General features: G+C 48.5%; 1 protein-coding gene across 2 annotated transcripts in view; it reads left to right on the forward strand.

The window, feature by feature from the left end:
* Window positions 1–26,566, forward strand: part of ARHGAP21 (Rho GTPase activating protein 21) — a 430,157-nt gene that overhangs the window by 237,198 nt on the left and 166,393 nt on the right. For both annotated transcript variants that reach the window (XM_086941663.1, XM_086941662.1), the window contains exons 5-6: window positions 1,862–1,954; window positions 21,754–21,832. In XM_086941663.1, coding sequence (XP_086797789.1) covers window positions 1,862–1,954; window positions 21,754–21,832 — 172 coding nt within the window. The remainder of the gene's footprint in view (window positions 1–1,861; window positions 1,955–21,753; window positions 21,833–26,566) is intronic.

A 26,566-nucleotide genomic window follows, 5' to 3' on the forward strand; every position in this document is an offset into this window, starting at 1 on the left:
AATTACTCCAGTTAGCCGATGTAAGTTATCCAAGAACTATCTGTGATGTGCCTAAATACACTATAAGGAATAGACTGCTTCAGTTAATCTCAGCCACTTCTAGTTAGTCAGAGCTGCATCCCAGTCGCATTGTTTTTTCCCACCATGCCAAACCAGGCAGGAACCGTTTGCATCAGCCTTACTCCTGATAGGCCTGGCCTTCTCCCCTCTGAACCAGAACACAAGCAACCCCAGACTAGTTTTGGACTTTTTGGGCCTTTTTAGTAGGGGGCGGCTTGGAGCACGGAATCCACATCTGGGCATTACCGCTACACCTAAGGCATCACTCTGAGGAATACAGAAAAGTGATGTGTGGTATGCTTGAATTAATCCCAGCCACTGGTAACTTACCTGGGTGTTGGTCTGGGGTTGCTTGTACTCGGAGATCCGGTTTGAAGGGGAGCTGGCCTGGCCCCACAGTTCGTCCTGCTCCTTTTAGATCAGGACCTAGGCTTATTTGCATATGGTTGGTCAGTTTCTGAAGTTGTATGGTGGGCTGCGAACAAGTTAAGCATTCTGCCCATCTTCATTTTTCCTAATTATATTTTTAAGACAAACAACAAACCTTTTTAATCTAACATAGGATGAATGGGCAGAGGTATCTGTGTCTTGAATGTACAGACACCTTTGCAGTAAAGTAGGTGATGACGCCAAAGAACTTTTATGCACAGAAATAGTTAAATCATTTTGCTGTAGGTCCTAATGGAGATTAAAGGCTCATTTGTTCGGAAATCATTATCCTGGCCAACATCTTGGTTTCCTTTCCCTACTTACTTAATTTTCCAATAAATAAAGCCATATGTAGTTCTGAGTTTAGTAACTACTAGAGAGGACGTGCAGTACTACACCCACTCTACGCTGATTTTATAGGTTGAAGAATCAAAGCAGAAGACGGGACTGCAAAGATCATCTCTGATTTCTTGGTCCAAAAAAGGCTGTTCGCAGTATATATCTGCTCTATAGCTAGGTTATCAGTTGGTATGGTATTTCACTTAGTAGTGCACCTGTTACAGCTGTGTGTATGGCTTCCCGGCCACTGCTAAGAATCTGGGCAGGTGAGGAGCACCTTTGAACCTTCAGGGTTCAGGATATCGGTGTCTTTGTGTTCGATAATAGTAAAACCTACAATACATTTTTTTTGTAATGTTTACTGTGTGGTTTCAAGCTATATATATATATATATATATATGTGTGTGTATGTATGTATATATAAAATTTTAATTAGGCCTGGGCGGAGTACCGAACTGACCAAAAACTCGGCTGCGCTTCATGGAGTTCCACAAGCGGAGGAGTGTGTTAGGTCGCACCGTTCGTGCTGATTTTTAGCACCAGGTGTTTGTCCTTTGCTGGAAATTCAGCACAACTGGCACCATACGCCGCGCAAGTATGCATTTCTGATCTTGCTGCAATAAAAAGATATTTACAAAAAAAAAAAAAAAAGAGGGCACTGCTTCATTCTGCCGCTCAAGTAGATATTCTACCTGAGCGGAAGCTTCCTCAATTGGAATGGATGGTTTCTCAACGCGAGCGGTGGCGACCATCCTCGACCGCCCGCAATGACAAATCTCACTGGGAGGTAGTGGTCTAGCATTGGATTTTCCTCGCTCGCCAGCTTAACATTTTTTCTTAACAATGATCTGAACTCCGCGGAGTGCGGAAAACTTTGCGTATGGAGTTCACCGCCCAGGCCTAGTTTTAATATTACTTCAGTCTGTAGCTTCATTTTGCTGTAATATTTGCTTTGGTGAAAAACGTGACTGGTTTGTATCCAATGTGTCAATTTTAATGCCTCGATTCAAGCTACGAATGATTTATTTTGCAGGTCGGCCACGGAACAAACTGGAGCCCATGGACACCATATTTGTTAAACAAGTTAAGGAGGGAGGGTCGGCTTTCCAAGCTGGATTATGCACAGGTACTGTTCCTGTCAATTGCTTCTGAACCTTAAAAATGTGACTAAGTTTAGAACACCCCCATATGTGTATATATTTACTTCTATTCTCTCTCTCTCTCTCATTCTCTCTCTCTCTCTCTCTCTCTCTCTCTCTCTCTCTCTCTCTCTCTCTCTCTCTCTCTCGCTCTCACATGCTTTTTATTGCCATTGTTGAGTTTGGGGAGGGACCATGACTCACAACACGATAAGCCTCAAATGGATCATGATGCCACTCCTCTCCATCTACAGTAGTAAAAACATATTATACTCTGCACATATGGTTTATCCCAAGGCATTGTGTGTATTGGTTTTGACAAATGTGTTTAACCAAAAACATGATGCAAGGGATTCATTTTGCAACGTAAACACCTGAAGAATTCTCACTGTGGGAGAGATTTCTCTGTGTACAGTAACTGTTACCATCTCTATCGGTCTGTCAGGCAGTGTAAAGTGTTTTTCACGTCATTTTGCTGTTCTGTGGCAATCAACATAAATTTGACCTTTTCACTTAAGTAATAAATGCGTGTTTATTAGTAAAGATGTTCAAAATTGTGTTGTTGGGCCGCATTTATTTTATTTGCAATTATATAAATGTGTGTTAATATTTATGTACAATATTAGCAGCTGTTAGAATATTGCGTATCATTCTTCTATCTGCTTTTTTTAATCAAGTTTGAAATCATTCTTGTTTTTGTCTTTTAAACTGTTCATTTTTACATGTTCAACGGTATCATCTTTACAACTTTGAAAATACAACAATATCAGGCACACATCATTTATTAGTACACACAGCATTTGGTGAATACAATTCCAGCACCTAAAATAAAAGAAATGTAATTTAAATTTTGTGCGATTCCTCCCATGGCCTCCAAATCTTCTTATGTTTCTTCGTGCAGCCTCCTACCTTGTAGGGGGACCTCATTGCTTTGACCCATTAATCCATACCTCTTGCTCATTTCACAAGGGTGGGTGGGTCGTCCCCTGTCCCTCTAGTATCTCAGTTGGCTGTGAAGAAGCCTTCTGCCAGAAATAGTGTGGCCATCTGGAACCTGCTCAGCATTGCCACCTTTGGAATCTATGGTGATTATAAGTCCCCGCCCAACGACCAATGCACATGTTCCCAGAAGTGAACAATAACTGGCTGACATAGTATTGTGTGTAAAAATGTACCATGGGCCTTATGGTAGTAGATGACTAAAATTCAGGAGGCCATCTCACTCTACCATTCGTCATCCTTCAGCCCTCCAAGCTTCTGCTCCCAATTTTCTTGGAGCTTTGTCATGGGATGTAGCAAGTTGACTGCTCATGTTTTGGCTGTTCGGGAGATGCCTTTCTTCCCAGTATGCTCTATTGTTAACTTAGGCTCCAGAGGGTTGAGGTCTGGGAGGATCATTAAATTATCTCCATAGGTATCTGGATAGGGTTCTAGGTTGTGACGCAACTGCTGCTTTCTAAAGAATTCTATTTTGTGTAAAGAGAATTCCCCTGGCAGCTTCTCTGATGCTCTGAGAACTATATGTTCCACAAGATTTATATGTCTGTCAGGTCTCTTTGTTTGAACCCCACTAGCTTCACTACTTGCAGCAGCCACACCCTTTGCCATAGAGGGGTTCTTTTGTTAGCCTTCCTATTCAACCAATGTGTTTAAGGACCACTCACAAACATAATATAGGTGACCTAAGTGATTGACAGTAATATGTGGGAGGGAGGTTTTGATAAAGCAAACACAAGAAGATGATGGACGGTGCGCTGAAACTTTTCAGACACTCACCCCAGTCACAGATCTCTGAAATTGTTTTCACCTCGTACTTTGCAGGATATAGGCCGATCTAGTGCTTGCTTTGACCGCGTCGCGGCGATTTAGGCCGCCATCTTGGGTGAGGAAAACCGGGAGGGTGCCGATTTGCGGGCGCCATCTTGGTTGCGGGGCCAGAGGTTGCCGCGTAGGACTCCCGCGCTTGGAGGAACATTTAAAAGCTGGTTCTCTCCTTTGGCAGGTAGACTCTATTTACCGCAGCGCGCACGCTTACTTTGCCATTCCTGTTGAGTTTTTACTCTTATTAAATTCACCTCGCACTACCGCGCTGCTGACCCAGAACGCAGGAGCTCATTTTTAACCTTGGACATTTCTGGGGGCGATAATTAATCGGTAGATCTTACCTGCACACTAAATTGTTTTCACCCCGTACTTTGCGGGATATAGGCCGATCCAGGGCTTGCTTTGGTCGTGGCGATTTAGGCCGCCATCTTGGTGAGTAAAACCGGGAGGGTGCCGATTTGCGGGCGCCATCTTGGTTGCGGGTCCAGAGGTTGCCGCGTAGGACTCCCGCGCTTAACGGCTACTTAAGATGGATAGTTGCCAAACGCGCAGCGCAGTGGACGCGCCGATGGCGCGCCGGAGGTGCGCCAGAGGTAAGCCCGTTTGCGCCCGTTCGCGCACAGGTCACGCCCAGTGCCAGTCATGCTGCTTCTCCTGTCCGCTCCCGTCTAGTGTACTCCAGAGAGGAACTTATTCAGCTTGGCCAGCCCTCTAAGGCGAGTAGCCTCTTGGAGACTACCACTAGCGGCCCTGGGGTGCTATCTTGTGGCTTGCTTAACGTTCGGTCCCTTTGCAAACATCATGCTGAAATTGCACTCCTAATCGATTCCTATGGGCTGGATGTGCTATGTCTCACAGAAACATGGACTCGAGCTGACAGTGAGGTAGAACTTGGCTTGGCCTGCCCTCCGGGCTATAAAATTAGGCATAACCCATGTGTGGGGAGCAGAGGCGGAGACGTAGGACTCCTCTTTAGAGACACCCTGGCCATTTCTCAGCTTGAGATTAAGGAGGTCCGAGGTTTTGAACTCATGGGCTTCTCACTCAAAGGACAAAAAGGAGTGCTGTACTCCGGGCTGTTATGCTATAGACCACCTGGTAATGCATTATTAACTTTACCTGAGCTGATTGATCTTATTTATGATCTTTCTAACAAACATGCCAGGCTAATAGTATTGGGGGATTTCAACCTGTGGTCAAATGGGCCCTTTGACACAGCCTATAGAGATTTGTGCCAGGCCTGCTGCAATATCCAGCTGCAGCAGCTGGTGCTCTCCCAGACCCATTTGAAGGGTCATGTTTTAGATTTAATCATTGCAGATGCCACCCAAGCTGCAATGAGGGATATAAGTATCCAATGCTGGACGGACCATGCTCTTGTCCATTTCTCCCTACACCTCCCTACTGACTTTTTGAGAGATAGTAGTTCGGGTTTCACAAAAGTCAGTAGGAAATGGTCCAGACTCCTGAAAAATTCTTGTCCACCCACTTTACTACCTGGTGTTTTTTCCTTGGGGGGGAAATGTGGAAGAGAGCTATTTAAATCTGTGCCAGCAAATTACAAAATCCTTGGTTAAAGTGGTTCCCTTGCGGAAAGTTAGGAATAGGCATAAGTTCGTCATGCCTTGGTACTCCAACGATCTTCTCCAGCAGAAATTGCAGTGTAAACAGGCGGAAAGAGCCTGGAGGAAGCATTATTCAGAGCCCGATAGAGCTCTTTTTAAAAAGTCACTATCGGAGTATAAAGCACAGATTAAATGCGCTAAAGCCAAGTATCTCGAGGATATGTTGACGGGGGCATCAAACAAGTCACAAACTTTGTTTAAGATCGTTTATGACCTTTCCCGCCCGGCTTGTGCTACGAACATCATCCCGGCCTCTCAGGCCCTATGTGATTCCTTGGCAGCTGCATTTGAGGACAAGATTGCTACCATTTTGAGTGGACTCTCCAGCTCAGGAACCCCTCGCCCTCAGCCTTAGGTGGTTCTGGCACCTCTATCCATTCCAGGCGACTCAGAGGAGATGGCAGGACAATCTCGGCTGGACAGTTTCTCTCCCCTCCTTTGAGGAGTTCCGTATTTTGGCGATTAGTGTATCATCGGGCTCGCCGATGGACCCACTGCCTCATAAATTTTGGAAGTTGTTCCAAGAGGAACTCTTCCTCCCCTTATACTCCATTTGTCATCAGTCCTTCAGTACCGCCACGGTACCTGAATGTTGGAAAATGGCAGTGGTCTCTCCGCTATTGAAGAAGCCCACATTGGATCCCACCTGCCCGGTGTACTATCGTCCAATCTCGCCGCTCCCTTATCCTGTTAAGATCATGGAGAAACTTGTTACTAAATCTCTGTCCAGTTTTTTGGAAACTAATACCGGTCTAGATGTGGCTCAGTTCGGCTTCCGGCCAGCGCATGGCACGGAATCTGTGCTGGTGGTCGTCCTGGATGATCTTCGTTCGCGGGTCGAGACTGGTCGGGCAGCCTTTCTAGAACTGCTCGACATGTCGCCCGCGTTCGACACGGTCAGCCACGCCACACTTATCAGCAGACTGGATGAGATTGGTGTAGCTGGGCTCGCACGGTAATGGCTGGTTTCCTACCTTCACAACAGACACCAAGTGGTGGCGTTGCCGCCTTTTAGATCCGGCAGTAGAAGAGTAGGGCAAGGTGTGCCCCAGGGGTCGGCAATCTGACCTATTCTATTCAATTTATACCTCCGTCCCTTGATCAGATTGGTCAAATCCTTCGGTATCTCGGCAATTAACTATGCTGATGATACACAGCTCATCTTCTCCTTTGAAGGCAAAGATGCCGTGTCTAAGGAGACCTTCCATCTTTGTATGACCGCTACTGCGGACTGGTTGCGAGACAATTCGCTCCAGTTTAATGGATCTAAGACAGAGGTATTGTACTGCTCATTGGACCGCACCCCGCGCCCTCTGCCGGCGGATTTCTGGCCAACATCTTCCTTGGGTACGGTGGTGGCGGCAGACTCCGCTCGCAACTTGGGTGTCATGTTCGGCCCTAATCTACAACTGGACGTTTTTGTTAATAAGACAGTCGCCACATGTATGATGTTACTCCGTACTTTGCGTAAGATTCTTCCTATGCTTCCGGCACAGGCTAGTAAAAACTTGGGAGTATGGCTTGATTCCGCACTGAACTACCAGACTCACACCAAAAAAAGTAGCTGCTACCTGCATTGGGTTGCTGAGAAGCCTTAACCCCATTCTAGGCTTCTTTGACCCCAAAATACGGCAGCTCATTGTCCAATCCACCATCCTTGCCAGGTTGGACTACGCGAGCGTCCTTCTTCTGGGCGCTAACAAAGCCGAGACAACTAGGTTTCAGCGAATTCAGAACGCAGCGGCCAGGACAATAGTAGGCCTCCCCAGAAGGTGTTCTGCTAGAGCCACCATACATAGACTCCACTGGCTTCCTGTGGAAGCCCGCATTCAATTGAAGGCCCTTACCACTGCTTTCAAAATCCTGAAAACTGATGGCCCCGAACTCCTCCGCTCGCTTCTAACACCTTACACCCCCCAACGCAATCTTCGTTCTATGGGGCAACACTTAGTAGTGGTTCCCCGCACGAAGCTCTGCCGCATAGGGGGTCGCTCTTTCAGACTATTGGGAGCAAAACTTTGGAACTCCCTTCCCCTCCACATCCGCCGCCTCAACAACCTGTCCGCTTTTCGCAAAGCAATAAAAACTCCTCTTCCCACCTCTATAAGCCTCTTCTCTCCCCCTCCCCAGTAGGTTGTGCTATGGTTCTTAGCGCCGGGACGCCCCGTTGCTGGGGCAGCTGTCGCGCTCAACAAACCTATAACATAACATAACATTATTCTTAGCAGGCTGTATTACTGCAACGCACTGCTTCTGGGCGCACCTGGCACTTTGATCAGTAAGCTACAGCGCGTTCAGAATATGGCAGCTAAGCTTGCCCTCTCTCAGCTGCGCTCAGCTTCCTCCTCCTTGGCGCTTAAAGAACTTCATTGGTTGCCTGTCCAGCAGCGCATCTGTTTTAAAGCATCTTGTTTAGTCTTCAAAGCCCTTCATGGTCAGGGGCCGGTTTTGCTACAAGAGCTTTTTTCATGGTACTCCACTGCCAGACCTTTGCGCTCCTCTTCGGCATGCCTGGTGGTAGTCCCTAGAATCCAGAGGCTACAGATGGGTGGCCGTTCCTTTGGTTATACTGCTGCCAGACTATGGAACTCTCTTCCCCTGTCTTTGAGGAGTTAGAATGAACGTTCTTGCTTTAAAAAAGGTTTAAGACCCATCTCTTTCCCAGGGCAGTGTAAATTTGTGATTGCGTAATGGTCTAGGAGAGTCAAAGCGCCAGTATGCCCTCTGGGTGACAGTCTGCGCTATAGAAGTATGCGATACATACATACATACATACATACATTGAATGCATCATCGTTCTTTAGCTCACTTCGCCACCCTAGTTCAGACACAGCTATATGCAATTGTGCTCCTGCCCGTCATGGAGCCGTTTTGACCACTGTGGACCAGGGTCTGTACCACTTTAACTAGTCTGCTGACAGACCATAGCAAGTATTTTGAACTTGACTTTAATTCATTAAATTGGATGGTAGAATGGGCATTTGTCCAGAGGTTTGTCTGTTTTCAGTATCATTACTACGCTGGTGTAAAGTAGATCAAGTGGCAGGAAGGTCTTTTGTAGTACCTCATCAAACAACGGTCTCTGGTTTAGAGAAAGCAATGAAGCAGGCTTCTAAAAGGAATTCAGGGGGCAACCTGTTCATACCCATTGGTATATTCAAAATGACCCTCTGGCTCTCGTCCTATAATAAGTGGTGGTCTGTCTTCTCTTTTCCTCATTCAATAAAACATGCAGTATCAGATTTCTGACTATAGAGCGGGCAAGTTCTGCTTGCAGTGTAATCTGTTCCTTTTAGAGTGCTCTATAATATGTAGCAAACGTTTCAGCTATTCCTACTTTTTTTGGTGATCAACTCCTCTTCGCTGTGTAGAATTGAGGGAACAATCCTAGTCCCCAGTTTCTTGTTGGCCAGCATGTTTAATAACGTATTTACATTTTTTCTTTATTCATATATTCTGTAGTGGGATGCCCATCATGCAACCTTTGGTCTGTCAAGCAGCTTTAGAGTGAGCTACCTCTAATTGCCTAAATTTCGGCTCTTGTATGATTCAGTGACTTGTACCTCGAGTCAGGTAATTTTATGCTTCCAATATTTCTGTTTTGGGTTGCTTATCTTTGGCTTTCATCCCAAGCAGGGATATTGCTCTCACTTGAATAACAGTTTCAAATGCCTCCCAAAGAGTTGTGGAGGAGGGAACTGGATGATTGTTCACTGTGAAGTATTCTTCAATATCCTTCAGGGAGTCTGCTAGATCGTCGTCTTTCAGTTACGATGCGTTTAGGCATCATTTGGCTTTCTGGCAGTGATGCGGTCCAAACAACATGTATTGTACTGGGAAATGGTCAGAAAGCCCTGTGGGACAGATATGCGCCTTCCTTGCCACACACATCTGTCGTTAAGTTAAATACTCTGATCATGAGATGGAGCTTTGGGGGGTGAGAAGCAGAAATATTGCCTGTCCTTTTGATGTCTCCCTCTGCATATGTCCCAGAGTCCCATTGACCTTGCCCAGTTCTTTAAGACCTTAAATCTATGTACCACAGTGAGTGCCAGGCATCTGCCTAGGTGGTGAACATGTCTTTCCTGTGACTTGTGGGAAGTTTTTCTGGAGGAGTATGGCAACCCACTCAGTACATCACTGTCCTTCTCTTCATTTTATCATTAAGGCCATTCATGTTCCAAGGCCCAATGTGGGACTGTTTTGCTGTTACGTTGTGTTGCACAGGAGAGTGACCTATTCAGCTTTTATCTAAGTTCCATATATGATGGTGCCTGTGGTGTTTAATATATCTAAAACAGACACGTTAGTGATAGATTCCTTACCTTAGAATATCCCCAGGCGTCAGACTGGATCCGGAAAGCTTTCGTCAGCAGTACCCCTGCGCGTTGATAGGCATCGTTGTGCGGCGCATGCAACGTTGGCGTCGTATTCGCCGAGATGACGTCATTTGAGCTACTTAGACGCGCCCACGCTCGCGGATGTCAGTACTTTCTTTTTCCGCGCTAGCCAGCGCAGATCCGGAGAGAGCGGTACCCCGTCCACTTGTTGACTAAAGTGTTTGTTTGATTAAATTGTAAGTAAAACTTACTCCTGGTGCATAGAGATGCCAGGTTTCAAGCTTTGCGAGGCGTGTCCGCGCACGATGTCGCTGATGGGCCCGCACGCCGTGAATGTCTTTTCTGCCTGGGGCATGACCATGACACCGAGTTGTGTTCCCACTGCCGAGCCCTGGCCCCGAAAACTTTGCGGGAGCGGTCCCGAAAGTGGCTGGAAGCCCGGGAACCGGCCCCACGTCATTCCAGGTCCCGGTTTCGTGGGAGGTCGCGGAGCAAGCACCATCATTCGAAGTCTTGGCACTCTAAGTCAGGTAAGGCGAAGCACAAAAAGTCAAAGAAGCGTTGTCACTCTTCGTCATCCCCTCGCGGGATGCGTCTGAGGGGGCAGGTGGCACCGCCCCTTCCGCTCCGACGGTGCCTGAGCATTTACCGTTGGCTTACCTACCTTTCCCGGGTCCATCGGCGACTCCAGCCGAATTGCAAGAGTTTGTGTCTGCAATGGCACATATCTTCAGCCCATGCGGCCCCGTCTGATCGCCTTCTGGCCCCAATGTTCCGCGTTCCTCGACGTCACCGGCTCCGGCCCCGACATCGACGCCCAGAGGCCTCCATGGCTCTGGCCGGGGCTCCCCGTTCCTGCCGGTGGACCCCTACAGCCCTCACTGACATCGACGATGCGGGTGACGCCGGCGGCCGTCACCGACGTCGACGACTTTAACGACGTCGGCACGGGTTCCGGAGGGATGTCTTCCGGCACCGATCCCAACGCCAATGGGAGACTTTTACCCTTTTATTCACCCACGTCCTTGTCCCCTCATGCAGGAAGGGGAGGATTGGGAAGGGTTTCAAGACCCTCTTGCAGCACAGTGCGAGTCCGTCCCCGACTGGGATGGGAAGGCGGAGGCCGGTGGCCCGGATTACACTCCGGCACCTGGTTCACCATCCCCTTTAGCTACTATGGAGGAGAGTGGTTCCTTTTCCATGGTGCTACATAGTGCGGCCGAGGCTTTTGACCTTGAGCACCCCACAATGGCTGTCAGGACCAGCCTAATAACTGAAGTGCTTTGTCCAACTTCTTCTTCTACAGAACCGCTGTTGCCGTTTAATGAGGCACTTTCTGATGCGCTTTTGGGCTCTTGGTCCCGGCCCAACTCAGGGGCTCCTGTGGATAAGGGTGTTGATCAACGTCATTGCCCGGCTCTGGGCGACCCTGACTTCCTTACCCAGCACCCAACACCTGAAAGTTTAGTGTTTCAGGCCTCCACGTCCCTGAGTGCATTTTTCTTCTGCTCCACCAGACAAGGAATCCAAGAAATTGGAGCAGTTTGTCAAGGAGATTTATTCTTCCGCAAGTTCTGGACTGCGGTCTGTGAACACTGCCTGTCTCTTGGGCCGCTATTTCCATTCTGTATCGGATGCGGTTGAGCAGGTGCTACCTCAGTGTCCAGAGGAGGCTCAGACAGTTCTCTCCCGAGCTCTTATGGAGGGGAGCGTTATGGTCTTAATAGCGCTGATTCGCTGGATAGGGCGATTTCAACAATGGTGGCGTTACGTCGTCATGCCTGGTTGAGGACTGGCCTTTCTGCAGATGTCCAGAATACTTTGATGGACATGCCCTTCGATGGCACCCGCCTCTTAGGTGATGAGGCGGATTCCACATTGGAGTGTTTTAAGGAGTCTCTGGCTACGGCCAAGTCCTTAGGCCTTTCGGCCACACATACTCTTTCCTCTTCTAACTTTCGTTCCTTTTGAAGCTCCGGAAGAGGCGTTGCAAACACGTTTGTTTCAGAACAAACCTGCGCAGCAACAGTCCCATTGCAGCCGCGGATGTGGGCGCGCAGAGGCGGGTCATGGGGCCAGCGTGCGGGTCAGTCTATCAACACCCCTGCTGCCAGTGCCACCACACCTTCCTAGTCCAGTGTTTTAGGCCCACCAGCCAAGGAGGCAATCGAGCATGTTCCGACGCCAGAAGTAGGTCGTGATTGTTACTCCCACTACTTCTTGGTTCCAAAGAAGGACAAGGGTCTACGTCCCATCTTAGACCTTAGGAATGTCAATCGCTTCCTCCTGAAGGAGAAGTTCAAGATGCTCACTCTGGCTCAGGTCTTGGATGCTCTCGACCCACAAGACTGGATGGTGGCACTGGACCTGCAGGATGCTTATTTTCATATTCCTGTCCTGCCGGCCTATCGGCATTACCTACGATTCACGGTGGCCCAGGAGTATTTCCAGTTCACCGTGCTCCCCTTTGGCCTTACCAGCGCCCCTTGGGTGTTCAAAAAAATGTGATGGCCGTGGTTGCAGCTCATCTGCACAGATCAGGGGTTTCAGTCTTCCCCTATCTCGAAGACTGGTTGTTCAAGGCGTGCTTGCCTCAGACAGTCGTCTCCCACCTCCAGACTACGGCCGACCTCCTGCATTTGCTGGGATTTTCCATCAACAAGCCGAAGTCGCTCCTGATTCCCACTCAGAAGCTCCTCTTCATCGGAGCGGTTCTGGACACGGCGCAGTTTCGGGTTTATCCTCCCGAACAGCTAGTCCAGGACATTTGGGCTATGATTCTGATCTTTCAGCCCTTGTCCTGGGTTTCAGTCAGGAATACCTTGAGGCTGCTGGGACTCATGGCCTCCTGCTGACCACCCATGTCAGGTGGCATATGCGGGCTCTGCAGTAGGACCTAAAAGTTCCAGTGGGCGTAGCGTCAGGGAAACCTGTCCGATTACGTCCAGATCTCGGAGGGCGCTGCACAACAATTGCAGTGGTGGCTCACAAATCAGCATTGGGTCAGCAGCAGATCCCTCTCCCTTCCCCAACCGGAGCACACAGTTGTGACTGAAGCGTCCCTCCAGGGATGGGGTGGCTACATGGGAGAGGCAGAGATCAGAGGCCTCTGGTCTCGGCCGGAGTCCCGGCTCCATACCAACCTTCAGGAGCTTTGGCGATTCTTCGTGCACTGAAGGCATTCCTCCCCTCTGTCAGGGGGAAGGTAGTGCAGGTGTTCACGGACAACACCCCCGCCATGTGGTATTGCAACACACAGGGCGGGGTGGGGTCGTGGACCCAATGTCAGGAGGGTCTGCGCCTCTGGACATGGCTGGGCTGGAACGTCACAGCATTTCTTTGATGGTTCAACACCTGGCAGGTTCTTTGAACGCCAGGACGGACGAACTCAGCCGCCAGTGTCTGATGGATCACGAATGGCTTCTTCACTCGGAGGTGGCGCAAAGTCTGTTTCAACAGTGGTGAGAGTCTTGGTTAGATCTATTCGCCACCGAAGAGAACGCGCAATGTCATCAGTTCTGCGCGTTGGAATTTCCAAGGCGGCACTCGCTCGGCGCGCTTTTCGTCGCAAGTGGAGTTGCGGTCTGTTGTACGCATTACCGCCTATACCACTTCTGCCCAGAGTTCTGAAGAAGATCAGACGGAACCCGGCCCAAGTCATCCTTGTGGCTCCGGACTGGGCTCGAATAGTTTGGTATCCCGAGCTACTCAGTATGAGCCTGGATCCCCCGCCACCGACGGCCTCTGCGGGAGGATCTGCTGTCGCAGCAGCAGGGGTCGGTTCTCCACCGGAATCTGCCCAGCCTCCACCAAACGTGTGGAGATTGAGCGGCGACAGTTGATTCCATTTGACTTGCCTCCCGAAGTCTGTGATGTCATTCTGGCAGCCAGGCGTCCCTCCACTAAATCGGTATATGCCTGCAGGTGGAACAAATTTGTGGCATGGTGCACAGCCAAGACTGTGGATCCCTTTCTATCCCTCTTTCTGAGGTCCTTTTGTTCCTTCTTTCTCTGGCCCGGGAGGGCTCTGCTTTGGGCACTATCAAGGGCTACCTTTCGGCCATTTCAGCCTTTCTGAGGCTTCCAGATCAGCTTCTCTTTTCAAGTCTCCTGTTGTACAGAGATTCTTAAAAGGCACTACGCATATGTTCCCTCCTGTTCCTTTCATAATGCCTCAGTGGGACTTGAATCTTGTTTTGACCTATCTCATGTGCGCTCCATTTGAGCCGCTTCACAATTGTCCCTTACGTCTTCTGACTTTGAAAACTGCCTTCCTGGTGGCTATCACCTCTGCCAGGAGAGTGCTTGAGCTTCAGGCTCTTTCTTGTAAGCCTCCTTTTCTGTCGGTTCATCCGGACAAGGTTGTGCTTTGCACTCGTCCTTCCTTCTTGCCAAAGGTTGTCACTGCCTTCCACATCGGGCAGACTATCACCTTGCCCACTTTCTTTCCGCCTCCTTCCAGAGAGGAAGAGAGGCTCCACCATCTGGACCCAAAACGTGTGCTCTCCTTTTACCTGAATCGCACACAAGCATTCCAGGTGGATGACCAGCTCTTTGTTGGCTACGCAAGCGCCAAGAAAGGCCGGGCTGTTCACAAGAGGACTAGCTCCCGCTGGGTCGTCTTGTGTATCAAGGCCTGTTATTCTATGGCTAAAAAGGAACCTCCGGTGGGGCTGCGTGCCCATTCTACCCGGGCAACAGCAGCCACTACGGCATTGGGACATGGGGTCAGGCTGCCACATGGGCTTCACTGCACACCTTTACAAAGCATTATTGCCTGGACAGTCAGGCCCGGAGTGAAGGCTTCTTTGGCTGTTCTGTTCTCCGTGACTTACTGGTGTAATCTTATCTGCAGACCCACCACCAGGGTTGATATTGCTGGGGCATCTATTCTAAGGTAAGGAATCTATCACTAACTTCTCTCTTTCAGATGCACAAGTTACTACTTGTGTAACAATATATCTGTGAGTTCTCCAGCACCAGTCTCGCTAAAAGTTCCATATTACCTCATGCCTCCTGGACAGGTACTCACACACGTTGTATGTGACATCCTGCCAGCTGTCCCTGTATTGATAAGGCCAACAACGCGACGGTTTATCTTGGACAGTTGAGACATGGCTAAATATACCATCCCTTCAGGTCTGAACACACCCTACTGTCTGCGTAGGGCAGTTGGGACCAGTGTGGTGCTTTGATGCCACCAGTGGATTCACTCAGCTAGTTTTTCATATGATATGCAACAGTCCCCTTATGGACAGTCACTTTGATGGCTCAAAATTATTTGGAGCAAAGGCTGATTCGGCTGTGGAGTGATATGGAGAGAGCAAGGCCTGCTCTCTAGACCTAACTCAGACAACTTAGCAGTTACCCTCACAAGAGTCCTCCTTTCGAAGCTTCGATAGGGTATTTCAGTGGATGCAGCTACAGTAATTAACCAGCAACAACAGACCTCCCAGTCCTTTTGAAAGAGAGTCTGAGGAGCAGGCTTGCAGCCTCCAAGCCCCCAGGGGCAACAGCTACCCAACCTCTGCCCCCAGAGCTGCTGCAAAACTGCTTGAAATTGTTCTTGACTTCTCATGATCGCCCAGTTTGAGGTTGATTTACCTTTTACCTCCCCAGGTGGTGGAGCATCTCGTCAGATCAATGAATGTTTCAGATAATGGTATAGGGAGACTCTTTACCTTTCTATCCTACCGCTTGGACATGCCATCCACACCACATCCAGCCCATATCCAGCCCAAAGGATCACTTGTCCATACTCCACATAGACGTTCGTGTTCTCTTGGCCAAGGGTGCAATAGAGAGGGTACCGTCATCTGAGATCCGGACTGGTTGCTACTTCAGTTACACTCTGTTGCTAACAAAGGATGGAGGACTTTGCCCCATTCTAGACCTTTTCCCTCGAGACTTCTTCCTTCTGAAGGACAAGTTCATAATGCTCACCCTGGCCCAAGTATTATCTGCCCTGGATCCAGGTTTTATGTGCAGACATTTGCACACCCTATTTATAGGGCTGCATGCTTAGACTGGGTTAGAATGCTACCCCTAGCTATTCCCAGGGGTTAGATTATTTGCAAGTATTCCTCGCCTCACGTTTTGTGCATTGTTTACTTTTTAAAACGTTTACACTTTTAATGCAATTGCAAATGTTTGGAAAACATTAAGATGAATAAAAGGGGTTCTGGCCTACCAAGGCTAAACCTTTTGGCGTTACCAATGCTTGCTGAAGATTATTCTGTTACAAATAGCCCGTAAAGCTTTTCTTCTCATTTTTGTTTGATCGGATTCTCTTTTATGTTACTTTAACTGCATCTGATGCACTCTTCGTGTTAATCCGTTTCTATGTTCAGTAAATACAATCTTTCTCTATCAGAAAACGTGGCTCAAAAGAATTTATATACTCCTTTGAGTAAAAAAAAAAACCCCGCAAATTAAGGAAATGTTTCAGCCCACGTCTTGGTAGACAATATAACTTTAGATGCGGGCGAGGTAATGTGTTTTGACCCGGATTGCACACTATTGGTATGTGAGAAAGCCAGGATTTGCCTCTGAAAGGCAGGTAGTGCAGGGACATAGCTAATAATGTGTGTTCCTGATGAGTCCCAGCATTTGTGGCTTTTTTCCTAAGTCGGACTCTGCCTAAAACAGTGAGTGCTGGTAGAACCCAGCTTTCTCTGTATGCTACATGTTTTTTATATAAATGTTAGCTGGGTTTTATTTACTGCCTGTAGGCAGTCATAGGAGATTTAAAATGAATACTCTGAGTTATACATATTCACTCAATGCATGCCCCAGTGGCTCACTTAGCCTCTCTGGCTCGAAACAGCTGTTTTTTCAATTTTTTTAATGTATTCATTTTACTAGTTATAGTCCTGTTTGGATAGGTGCAGGTTATATAGTACTGTTGCTTCATTGAAGAATGCGAGTTCATCACTGCCCAAACATGGGCGCGTTTGCACAGAGCTGCCTTGTCTTCTAATGTCGACATAATTTTGGCCGTGCAGGATGTCAGTTTCTTGAATACTTGCTGGGAAAGATGTTTGCTCCAGGCTTCGGTTAGTGATAAGTCTCTTGGTATGATGTCTAGCTGGTCTCTGTATGATGATCGTTGTCCGGTTGGACCAGTTCAGTCCAAATTAGAGCATGCATGGATTCAGGGTGTGCCAGTCTGAGCCGGTGGCAGAAGTTCAGAAAACAACTGCCACTGGCCCAGCGCTGCTTTGTGATGATGTATTCTAATCTCACTTGAGAAGGATATGCTCTTTTTGGAAGGTGCAAGGTGGTTTTGTAGATTCTTTTGAACAGTTTGTCCACAGGCCCAACTTACTTCCCTAGGGTGATTTCTCTTGTGTAAGTCAGGGTAGGGCCGATTTTTTTTTTTATTCATTACCTTGAGAAGCGGTCGATGCTGGGGCCTCGTAACTTTTGCGCAATGGACGTAAAAGCAACCATTAGTCTAGTGCCCTTGGTGTTTATAGAGCGAATGTGGGGCGTGAGTGACCAATTGCTATCTAGAACGATTCCCAAGTACTTGTAATCTTTGCTGTGTTGCAATTCAACGCCATTAAGATGCACCTATTAGCCAAGCTGGGGTTTAGGCTGAAGGCAACCATCTTGGTTTTTGATTGGTTGATCTCGAGCATGTTCCCTGTTGTGTGGTCTTGATGAGTTGAAAGTAACCATTGCAGACCTATCTTTGTCTGGCTGAGGAGTACCAGGTCATCTGCGTATAGCAGATTTGTCATTCTTTGGCCTCCTATCTTAGGGGATGGCAGTTTGCTTCGTTAAGATGGTTAGACATGTCTGCTATATAAAGATTGAAGAGCAGAGGTGCGAGCACACAGCCTTGTTTCAGCCTGGTATCCGTCAGGAGTCTTTAGTGTGGGCCCTTGTCTTTCCGGATCTAAGGCCGGTCTTTCACAACATACTACACCTTTGCCCTTACGAAAAGAGGTGAGTTCTGCCATTATAGTACTTTCTGGGACCCCAACTAAACCAGTCTCCATTAGATACTTGGGACGCCTGGGCTGAGATGGCTAGCTGTTGCTGCCGCTTGCTGCTGGTAGCTGCGCATTGAGTGAGAGTTGCTGCTATGATGCAGGGGACGGTGGCCCAGGGCTGCTATACTCCTGCACGATTTCGCCGATTCACTAATTGTGCTTCCCTGGGCCTCTCTGCACCTCTGAGTTTCTGGAGACTGGGAGGGAAGATGCCCAAGTGCCTGGTTACCTTGTTGCCTCTGCTCTACTCCCCTGTGATCCCCTATGGCCCTCTGTGGCTGGGGTCAGTGGGATAGAAGCATGGCAGTTAAGCAGGGACGCGTACCTGCAAGCAGAGAAAGATTAGGAGCACTGGGTTCTGGCTGCTGGTTCGATGGTAGGTGGTGGCTGGTGACTCCGCTCGTGGGATTTGTAGGGTTTTGTGCAGATTAGTAAAAAGTTATTAGGAACCTCACCTGGCGTCTTGTTATGGACCTTGATGGGTCTTGGTGTGGTCCTCGGTTATTGGCCCTTCTACTGGGGGAGGGGAGTTGGTCTTCAGCCTTATGGGGGCCCGCTTGCCTCGGGTCCTCAATCCCACTGCTGCTCCAATCTAGCCTCTCCCCAACTCCCGGATCTGCTGCACTGGCGGTGAGACTGTGGCACAGGTTGAAGGATCCTCCTGGGACCTCCTGCAATGAGGGTCAGACCCCTGGTGCTGTGTTGTGGCATGTGGGGCCCGCCAAGTGAACCCCCAGGCCGCACCCAGATTTAAACCGGCCTCTTCCTCTGGCCATCCGTGGCACTTCCTCACCGACTGGCGGCAGCCACACTCCTCTTCCACTAGTGCTTGTAAGACACCCGGGGGGCCGAGGGCAGGGCCACACGCTCCGATGCTGCCAAGTGGGAGCTCGGTGGTAGCTCAGTGGTCGCGGTGGCAGCGAGAGGTGACGGCCGTTCTCCTCTCCTCACCCCTTGCACTGTAGAAACTACGTCAAGCCAAAGGGATTTTCCAGCTTTAATGAATTTTAATAAGGCGAGAAATGGGGTACGTGAAGCGAAAGTGATTTTCCTGGTTGACATCATATTTGTATGAGTGTTAGTGACTTTTAAAACGCAATTCACATGAGACTGGGCACTACTTTATCCGCTTGAGCACATCTCCGAAGTAGAGGCTTATTGACCCTAGGAAAATAGAAGAGTTTCCAGCTAGCCAACAATTCTGTCTGCCAGTCCCATGTGCAAACCTTGACTTGTGACTTCATGTGGCCTAGCCCCGCTGCCGTTTTCATGCCTTGCTTGAAGGCATGGCTGTCTGCATACCTAATGTAAACATTTCTTTAAAATAGGGATAGTGTTTTTTGGCTTTGCATAGAGGAGTATTTCTATTCACGACATGTCATTGGCTTGTTGACGTATCATTTCTTCATCCTATATAGTACTTTCATTGCAATTCGTTATTTCACATCTCTAAAGTAAACTGAATCATTTTTTCTCATAGTTGCATTTCATACAGAAAGTCGTTTTTTTGTTTTATTTTTTTACAGCAGGGTTTACAAAAAATATTCTAGTAAGGAGTCAAACTGTAAACCAGACTATTATGCCAGTGCTCATGTGTATGTAGTCTCTATCTAAATTAATGCAGCCAGGCGCAGCACAAGTATCAAAGGACAACAGTTCATCGGGTGATGTTTCAAGTAAAATATCACCTGAGGGAGTGTCTTTCCAGGGTCACTGAATCCCTAAAACCAGCATTTGGCTAAATTAATTGGCAAAGAATTAGAAATGATGTGCAGAGACCCTGTGGCGAGAGATCAATCTGTATTATAAGACTTAGTATCCGCATATGAAGCAGTATTTCATGAGGGCGGTGTGCTCAGATGCTTGTGAGTGCAATGTGAAAAATTAACAGTATATGGTATGTGAAGTGAGCGGTTAAGGGGTGGAAGCCAATGAAAAGAACACGTCTGTAAGACTGTTCTTTTTTCCACTTGTGTTGATGTTCACATTTCAGCTCAAGGGTAGGCCACGGTAAGCGAGCCAGCTGCAAGTTAGCACAGTGCGTTAAGCAGTTGCTGCTGAGTTGGAATCCTACCCTGCCCGTTTCAGGTTTAAATCTCAGGAGGACAACCTTTACTCTTCATTGGTCTAAGAACTCACCTCTGAAGCCAGTGACCCTTTTATTTTCCCAGCCTTGAGCCTGTCTCCACTTCTTCCTGAGATATCCACAACTGCTTCAGGAGGCTGGTGGCTTTAGGTGGCTCATAGGCACATTGCAAAAACTCTGGGACTTTGGCCTAAGCGCCTGGTTCCTCCCTGGACCTGGCCGTCGGGGCCAGCAGCCCCTCTAGCAGTGGGTGGCTCAGCAGCGGCCCTGCCCAGGGCAGCAGGAACTCCAGCATCTTGGCCTCAAACTATGTTCTGTTAGGAGACCAAGTGTATGCCACAAACACGAACAGTAAGTAGTGTTTGAGGGCATTAAATAATCAGCAGTCGTACCGGGTGATTACGGCGAACCAAGATGGTCTCGCTTAGGACCTCTGCTCCGTTGTGTTTCGCACCAATATCTGTGAAGAGAGAGAGAAAAAACTATTTACAAGGATCATCAAGTAGTGGTCATCCTATATCTGCGGAAAGAACTCGACCTATTTACGTACAGTTCTGTCTAAACCCTTCAACTGCGTTCCAACCACCTAACATTTTTGCAGCAACTTTCATCAACGAGAGGCTTCTGTTTGCACCTCATTCCCTTTTATCATTTCCCTGTTAGTGGCGCAGCACTGAAATCACTTTTGTCATTAATTCTTGGAGGTTACGAGAACCCAAAGCTTTGTGTTAGAGGAGCAGCAATTAAAACCGTGGTTCACATAATGTATTTGGTCCTCAGCGAAGTCAGTTACCACCCGAAATTGTGTACCTTGTTCAAGTTCTCTCTAGCCCAATTGATCTCCGACGCGCTAACATGTCCATTTAACATCTGCCCCGTATCTCCAAAAACGTGGCTTACTGCACTGCAACAAAAGTCACAGGCTCCATATTGACGCCTGTCTGGTCATACACAGTGTTACCTAAAGATCCACTGTGCCATATCTGGGTGGCAGCCATTTTTAAATAAGGAGACCAAGCCAGCCACCAGGAATAAGGGCCCTTAGTTTTTATGCACCTGCTGAACATGGTCCTGCTTACTTCGCTATGCTACCTCTTCCCCTGCTGGTGCTCAGCTGAGAACCAGATTGCGAAAGACCTTGTGAGCTTACCATGAGCTTACAATGGGCGCACAAGATTTGCCTCTAAAGGACAGGTAAGGTTGGGGCACAGATAATCAATCCTGTGGATTCCTGACATGTGCCAGCCTTATTGGGTTTTTCATATGGTTACTTTTGCCTCTGCCTAAAATGGCATTTGCTCGTTGAGCCAAATTGTGTCTGTATGCTACTTGGGTTTGGTGCTTGTTAACTACGTTTTATTCACTGCCAATAGTTGTATGAGGTTTAACATGAACAAGGGTTCAAGCGACCAAGAGTTACATAAGCTATAAATATTCACCTATTTTACATCTCAGTGGCTCACATGTTGCCATTCTGGCTTGACACAGCATTCATTGTTCCCCGGCCACCTGGCCCCCCAACCTGTCTTTTTTCTGTATCTTTTTTATTTTGTCTTGTGCAATAATGAGTAAAACGCAATTCCACATCACAAGCTTAATGATATAAATTCAATTGTGATGCATACAGATGGATCTTGCAGATGGATCTTGTGTAAATGCATCCATCTTGTGGATAGCTTAAACGAGATTTGTAACTTATTTAGAGTGGCATTTTCTTTTAACTATGCAATTTCTTTTCTTAAGGAGGAGGTACTCTGGTATATAGATAAGTGTTTTTTTAAAATTGCATCACGCACTGATGGCACAGTATGAACTATCACATTTGATCTGTGCTTGGTATGTGGTGGTCCAATGATGTGGTAACAGTTTGACATATTTTTGGGATTGTGATTTTCTAATTATTTCTTTCAGGCGACAGAATTATAAAAGTTAACGGTGAAAGTGTTATTGGAAAGACATACTCACAAGTAATCTCTTTAATTCAGAACAGGTAAGAATAAGTTAAAGTTTGATCCATGTAAAATGGTCTTATGATTTGTGTTTCGGGTGATGTTTTTGACTTTTTACTTTGTTATAATTTTGTGATATAATTTTCCAGTATGTTGATGTATTTTTGTTTATTTTAGGGAACTTAAGATCTATATCTTGTGCATTACTGCCCATGGTTAATGAGTTGCCTCTGTAATAAAGTTTAATTGCTTATACAGCAAAAATACACATGTATTGATTGATAGATGTAAAGTAATGCTTAAATGTTGTATCTCAAAACGACTTGAAGTTGTAGTATAGGGACATTTCCCACTAGTATAACTGCTATGTCAGTTTCCCTATAGAATATTGTATCCACACAGCACAAAACACAATCTGAAGTGGCTTACTGCCCGCACCTGTTCCTGGTTTGAGAGCTTTTGGTCCAATCCGATTTGTCCCAGCTTCAAAATATTGGAGTTGAAGACAGTGTTTTAGCATTGGAGCTTTCCAACCAGTGCTGAGGACAAGAGTTGGAAAAGTCTGAGTAAACACTGGGGCATTCTTTCCACAATCCTGCCGACTAGCAGGTTTCCGCTTTACAGCACGTGTTCCTGCCATACTCCTCCATCACAAGCCTAACATTAGCAGAGTGGACAGCTTCTCGTTAAAGGAAATGGACATTTGCCTGGAAATTTTGGAGACTTGGGACTGTCCACCCAGAGAAACTTTTACCATCAACCCTAACACCGGGTGCTAATTGGATAGGTGGGAAGCAGATGGAGTGGCCTAATGCTGATTGTTTATGTGAACTCCTTTATGTTTTTCTTCCAACCCCCCATGTCCCAAAGGTTCTTCTGAAACACCATTTATGCCTGTCCTCGAATTCTATATATCCTTAGGGTTATTCCAAAAGACATGGGGTGGGTTGGAGACTTTCCTTGCAGTCCTATATCTTCCCATGTCATAGGTGATCACAGTGGAGATCTCAACTTGCTCAGATCCATGAACTGTGGTGCTCACTCCTAGTACATGTCGAGAACTATGCCTGTCTAATCCATCTACCCAACTGCTAATTTCAGATGCTGTGTTTCTCTAAGATGTACTTACTGTTTTGCTTCCTTTTCTAGCCATTGACTTGGCCTTTTTAGTATGTTAGTGTAAAGTCTCCATACTTTTAATGATAGAATCTGTCTGGCATTTCGAACATTTATTTGTCAGTAAACATGACACTGTAACTTGGTGTTGCTAATTTAACATACTCCTTATTGTCCCATATGCCATGAGCACCATGTATGTTACTGTGGTCATGTTTTGTTGGTGGGTTCATTTTACTGCCATATTCTTAGTCGTTCGAGGCATGTGGGCTGCTGAATTCATATCTGTGCATAGATCGCCGCCTAGTGTTGGGTCCGGATGATTGCACATTGTTGTCCTGGAAGAGTCTTCGAAGTATCACGAGATAGGTGGCTCCTCCCCTGGACTACAGTGCGCATGGGCATCGCCTCCATCCCCAGATTGTTTTTTTCCGCCATTGGGTTCGGATGTGTTTCGGTTCCCTCTGTCGCGATCGATAGTTGTAAAACTTTTCTAACTCGAGACCAAAAGGTCTTTAGGCTGGGCGTCGGTATTGTTTCGTTCGGGTTTTGTCTGTTCTCAGCTCCGAACTCTTGCTACCCATCCGCGTGCTCTCGGCGCGGACGGGCCTACTCGACGCTCCAGACATGGAACGAACTCCGTTCAAAAGGTGCCCGGTGTGCACCTCCAAGTATTCACACCTCGATGTGCACCCTGTGTGCAACAAATGTTTGTCACCGGACCATGATGAGGCCAGGTGTATGGCCTGCTCGAAGTTCCGGTGTAAGAAAACCTCCAAGATTCGTCGGGCCGCTAGACTGCAGGCCCAGTTATCGGCAACCTCGGCGCCCCCGCCGGACGACATCTTCGAAGAATCTGTTGAAGACGACGATGTCATGCGGGTTTCGGACTCTAGCCCCGCGTCTGAAGGGGATGCCTACGACGCGGGAGACGAGGACTTTGACGAAGCCGGCGACGAGGTAGGGGACGACGATGGGGCCGTTGCCACCGTGGGGGACAGCTCGGAGGAGGAGCGCCCCCAGACTGCCTCAGGGGTCAATCCCCTTCATGCGGCCCAGGTCGAGGGATCGCATTCGGGCCTTACCCAAGACCTCGTTACTAGTCCAGCAGCCCCGCCTCCGGGCCCGGTCACGGACATTTCTAATGTGCCACTCCCGTTAACAAAAACGAAAGTGAAGCCATTGGGATCCACTCCTCCGGTTTCTAAACTGAAAGTGAAAGCTGCACTGGTGCTGAAGGCTCTGGAGGCATAGACTTCCAAGAAATTCAAAATGGCCGACCTCAAGAGCCGTGCCAAGATGGCCGACCCGAGGGCCTCGGGGTCGACGCCGAAAACGAAGTCGACCGACGCGGCCGCTTCGGCGCCGAAGATGGTCGAGGTCGATGACCCGAAGAAGGCTTCGAAGAAGCGTCACGGCGATTCCACGGCTCCGCCCGTCGGGGACAAGGAACGTAAAGTGTCGGCTCCGAAGGCGGCGCCTCTCGTGGACCCGACTCGGGGAGATCGCTCGAGCCGGTCAAGCCCTCCCCGGCCTTGACGAAGAAGGTCGCGGAGTCCCTGCAGCGGATTCGGATTGTGGTCCCCGAAACAGGGGATGTGGTGCCGAAGCACACGACAAAGCCCACAAAAAAGCAAACGCCTATCCGCTTCACCCTGCCGCCGAAGTCGACGCCAAAGGCTTTCGCTCCGAAGCATGGGGCGGGTGTGCCCTCGAAGCAGGTGTCGACGCCCAAAGCAGCACTGGTGGTGTCGAAGCCTCGGCTCCAGCCGCTTACGGAGGAAGAGCGTCGAGAGGTCATCATCGACGCCAATACCGGGAAACTGTCTCTCCTCAAGAGGAAAATCACCACGGAGCCGGTGTTAGAACATTTTCGTATTCCTCTCAAAAACAAGAAGGACTCTGCGGGTACTTCGGCCCCGATAGAGCCTGCCTCTCCACAGGCTCAAGAACATTCGCCAACGCATTCCAACGCAGGGGATGGTGACGATGAGGAGGCCGAGTACAACTATCCGGCGTACTCGGATCCGGAGGAGGAACATGAGCCTTGGTCTGCCGGAGGTGACCCGGACGACCCGCAATCGGGTCAGGAACCGCAGCTCTTTGCGGCGAAAACCTCACCAACGGAGGACTCGGCAGCCTTCAACAGTTTGATTGAGCGAGCTGCAGCTAACCATGATGTCGAGCTGCATTCAGATCCTGTGGATGTGGACTTTTTATTTGACACTTTCTCTGTGGCTGAAAAGTCAGTCAAGACATTGCCAATGCTCAAGGGAGTGCTAAAGCACGCAACTGAGGTCTTCAAAGAGCCCACTCGGGCGCGTGTCATCAATCCTCGCATTGCCAAAAAATATGAGGCAGCGCCCTCGGATCCAACATATATCAAGGGACACTTGCCACTGGACTCGTTGGTGGTATCCAACGCACGCAAGAGGGCGAACTCGCAGACCACTGGTGACGCTCCTCCCCCTGACAAAGAGTCTAAAATATTTGAGGCCTCAGGGAAACGGATTGCTGCACAGGCAGCTAACTTTTGGCGCATCTCAAACACGCAGGCCCTACTTGCACGCTACGATAGGGCTCATTATGACACCCTTAGAAACACTGCTGCAACACTTGCCTGACCAGTACAAGGAGGCAGGGGAAATGTTAATTCAGGAAGGAAAGCTCATCACGAACGCTTCCATCAAATGTGCACTGGACGTGGCTGATACAGCCTCCAGGGCAATCAACACTAGTGTGTTGCTGAGGAGGCACGCATGGCTTAGGATATCAGGTTTCAAACCGGATATACAAACAACAATCCTGAACCAGACAGTGAATCCTGACCACCTGTTCGGCCCTGAGGTGGATGCGACACTGGAAAAAATGAAAAAAGACACAGACACTGCTAAATCTATGGGGGCCCTCCAGTCTCGGCAGTTTCGGGGTGGTTCCTTTCGCCGCTCAAATACCAGAGGCACCTCAAGGGGTCAGGCATCGCAGTCCACACAGTATTATAAAAGTAATACCCAAACCTCATACACCAACAAGGGTAGAGGTGGCTACAGAGGCAACAACATCAAAGGCAGGGGACGTGGAAACAACAGCTCCAGGTCCACCACCGCCAACAAGCAGTGACGTCTTGTCACTGCCCCCCGACCACACAACACCGGTCGGGGGGAGACTCCAGCAGTTCCTGCCCGCGTGGAAATCCATCACCACGGACAGGTGGGTCAAGTCTCTTATCCAGTACGGTTACTGTCTGGAACTTACTTCCACTCCACCAAACATACCTCCAAGAAGCCGTCCTATGTCCGGCGAGCACTTGCACTTGTTGCAGCAGGAAGTTCAGGTCATGCTGCAAAAAGAGGCAATAGAGCTCGTCCCACTGCAGGAAAGGGGTACAGGAGTTTACTCTCTGTACTTTCTAATCCCCAAAAAAGACGGATCCCTACGGCCCATCCTGGACCTCAGGCCCCTCAACTGGTACATTCTCTCGGAGCATTTCCATATGCTCACGTTGCAGCAGGTACTCCCTCTGCTTCAACAGGGGGACTTCCTGGCTACGTTGGGTCTGAAAGATGCGTACTTTCATATCCCCCTGCATCCTTCCCACAGGAAGTATCTCAGATTCACTATTCAAGACCAGCACTACCAGTTCAGGGTTCTGCCGTTCG

This window comes from Lissotriton vulgaris, chromosome 10 (assembly GCF_964263255.1).
Source record: "Lissotriton vulgaris chromosome 10, aLisVul1.2, whole genome shotgun sequence".
In the NCBI taxonomy this organism is placed as follows: Eukaryota; Metazoa; Chordata; class Amphibia; order Caudata; family Salamandridae; genus Lissotriton; species Lissotriton vulgaris.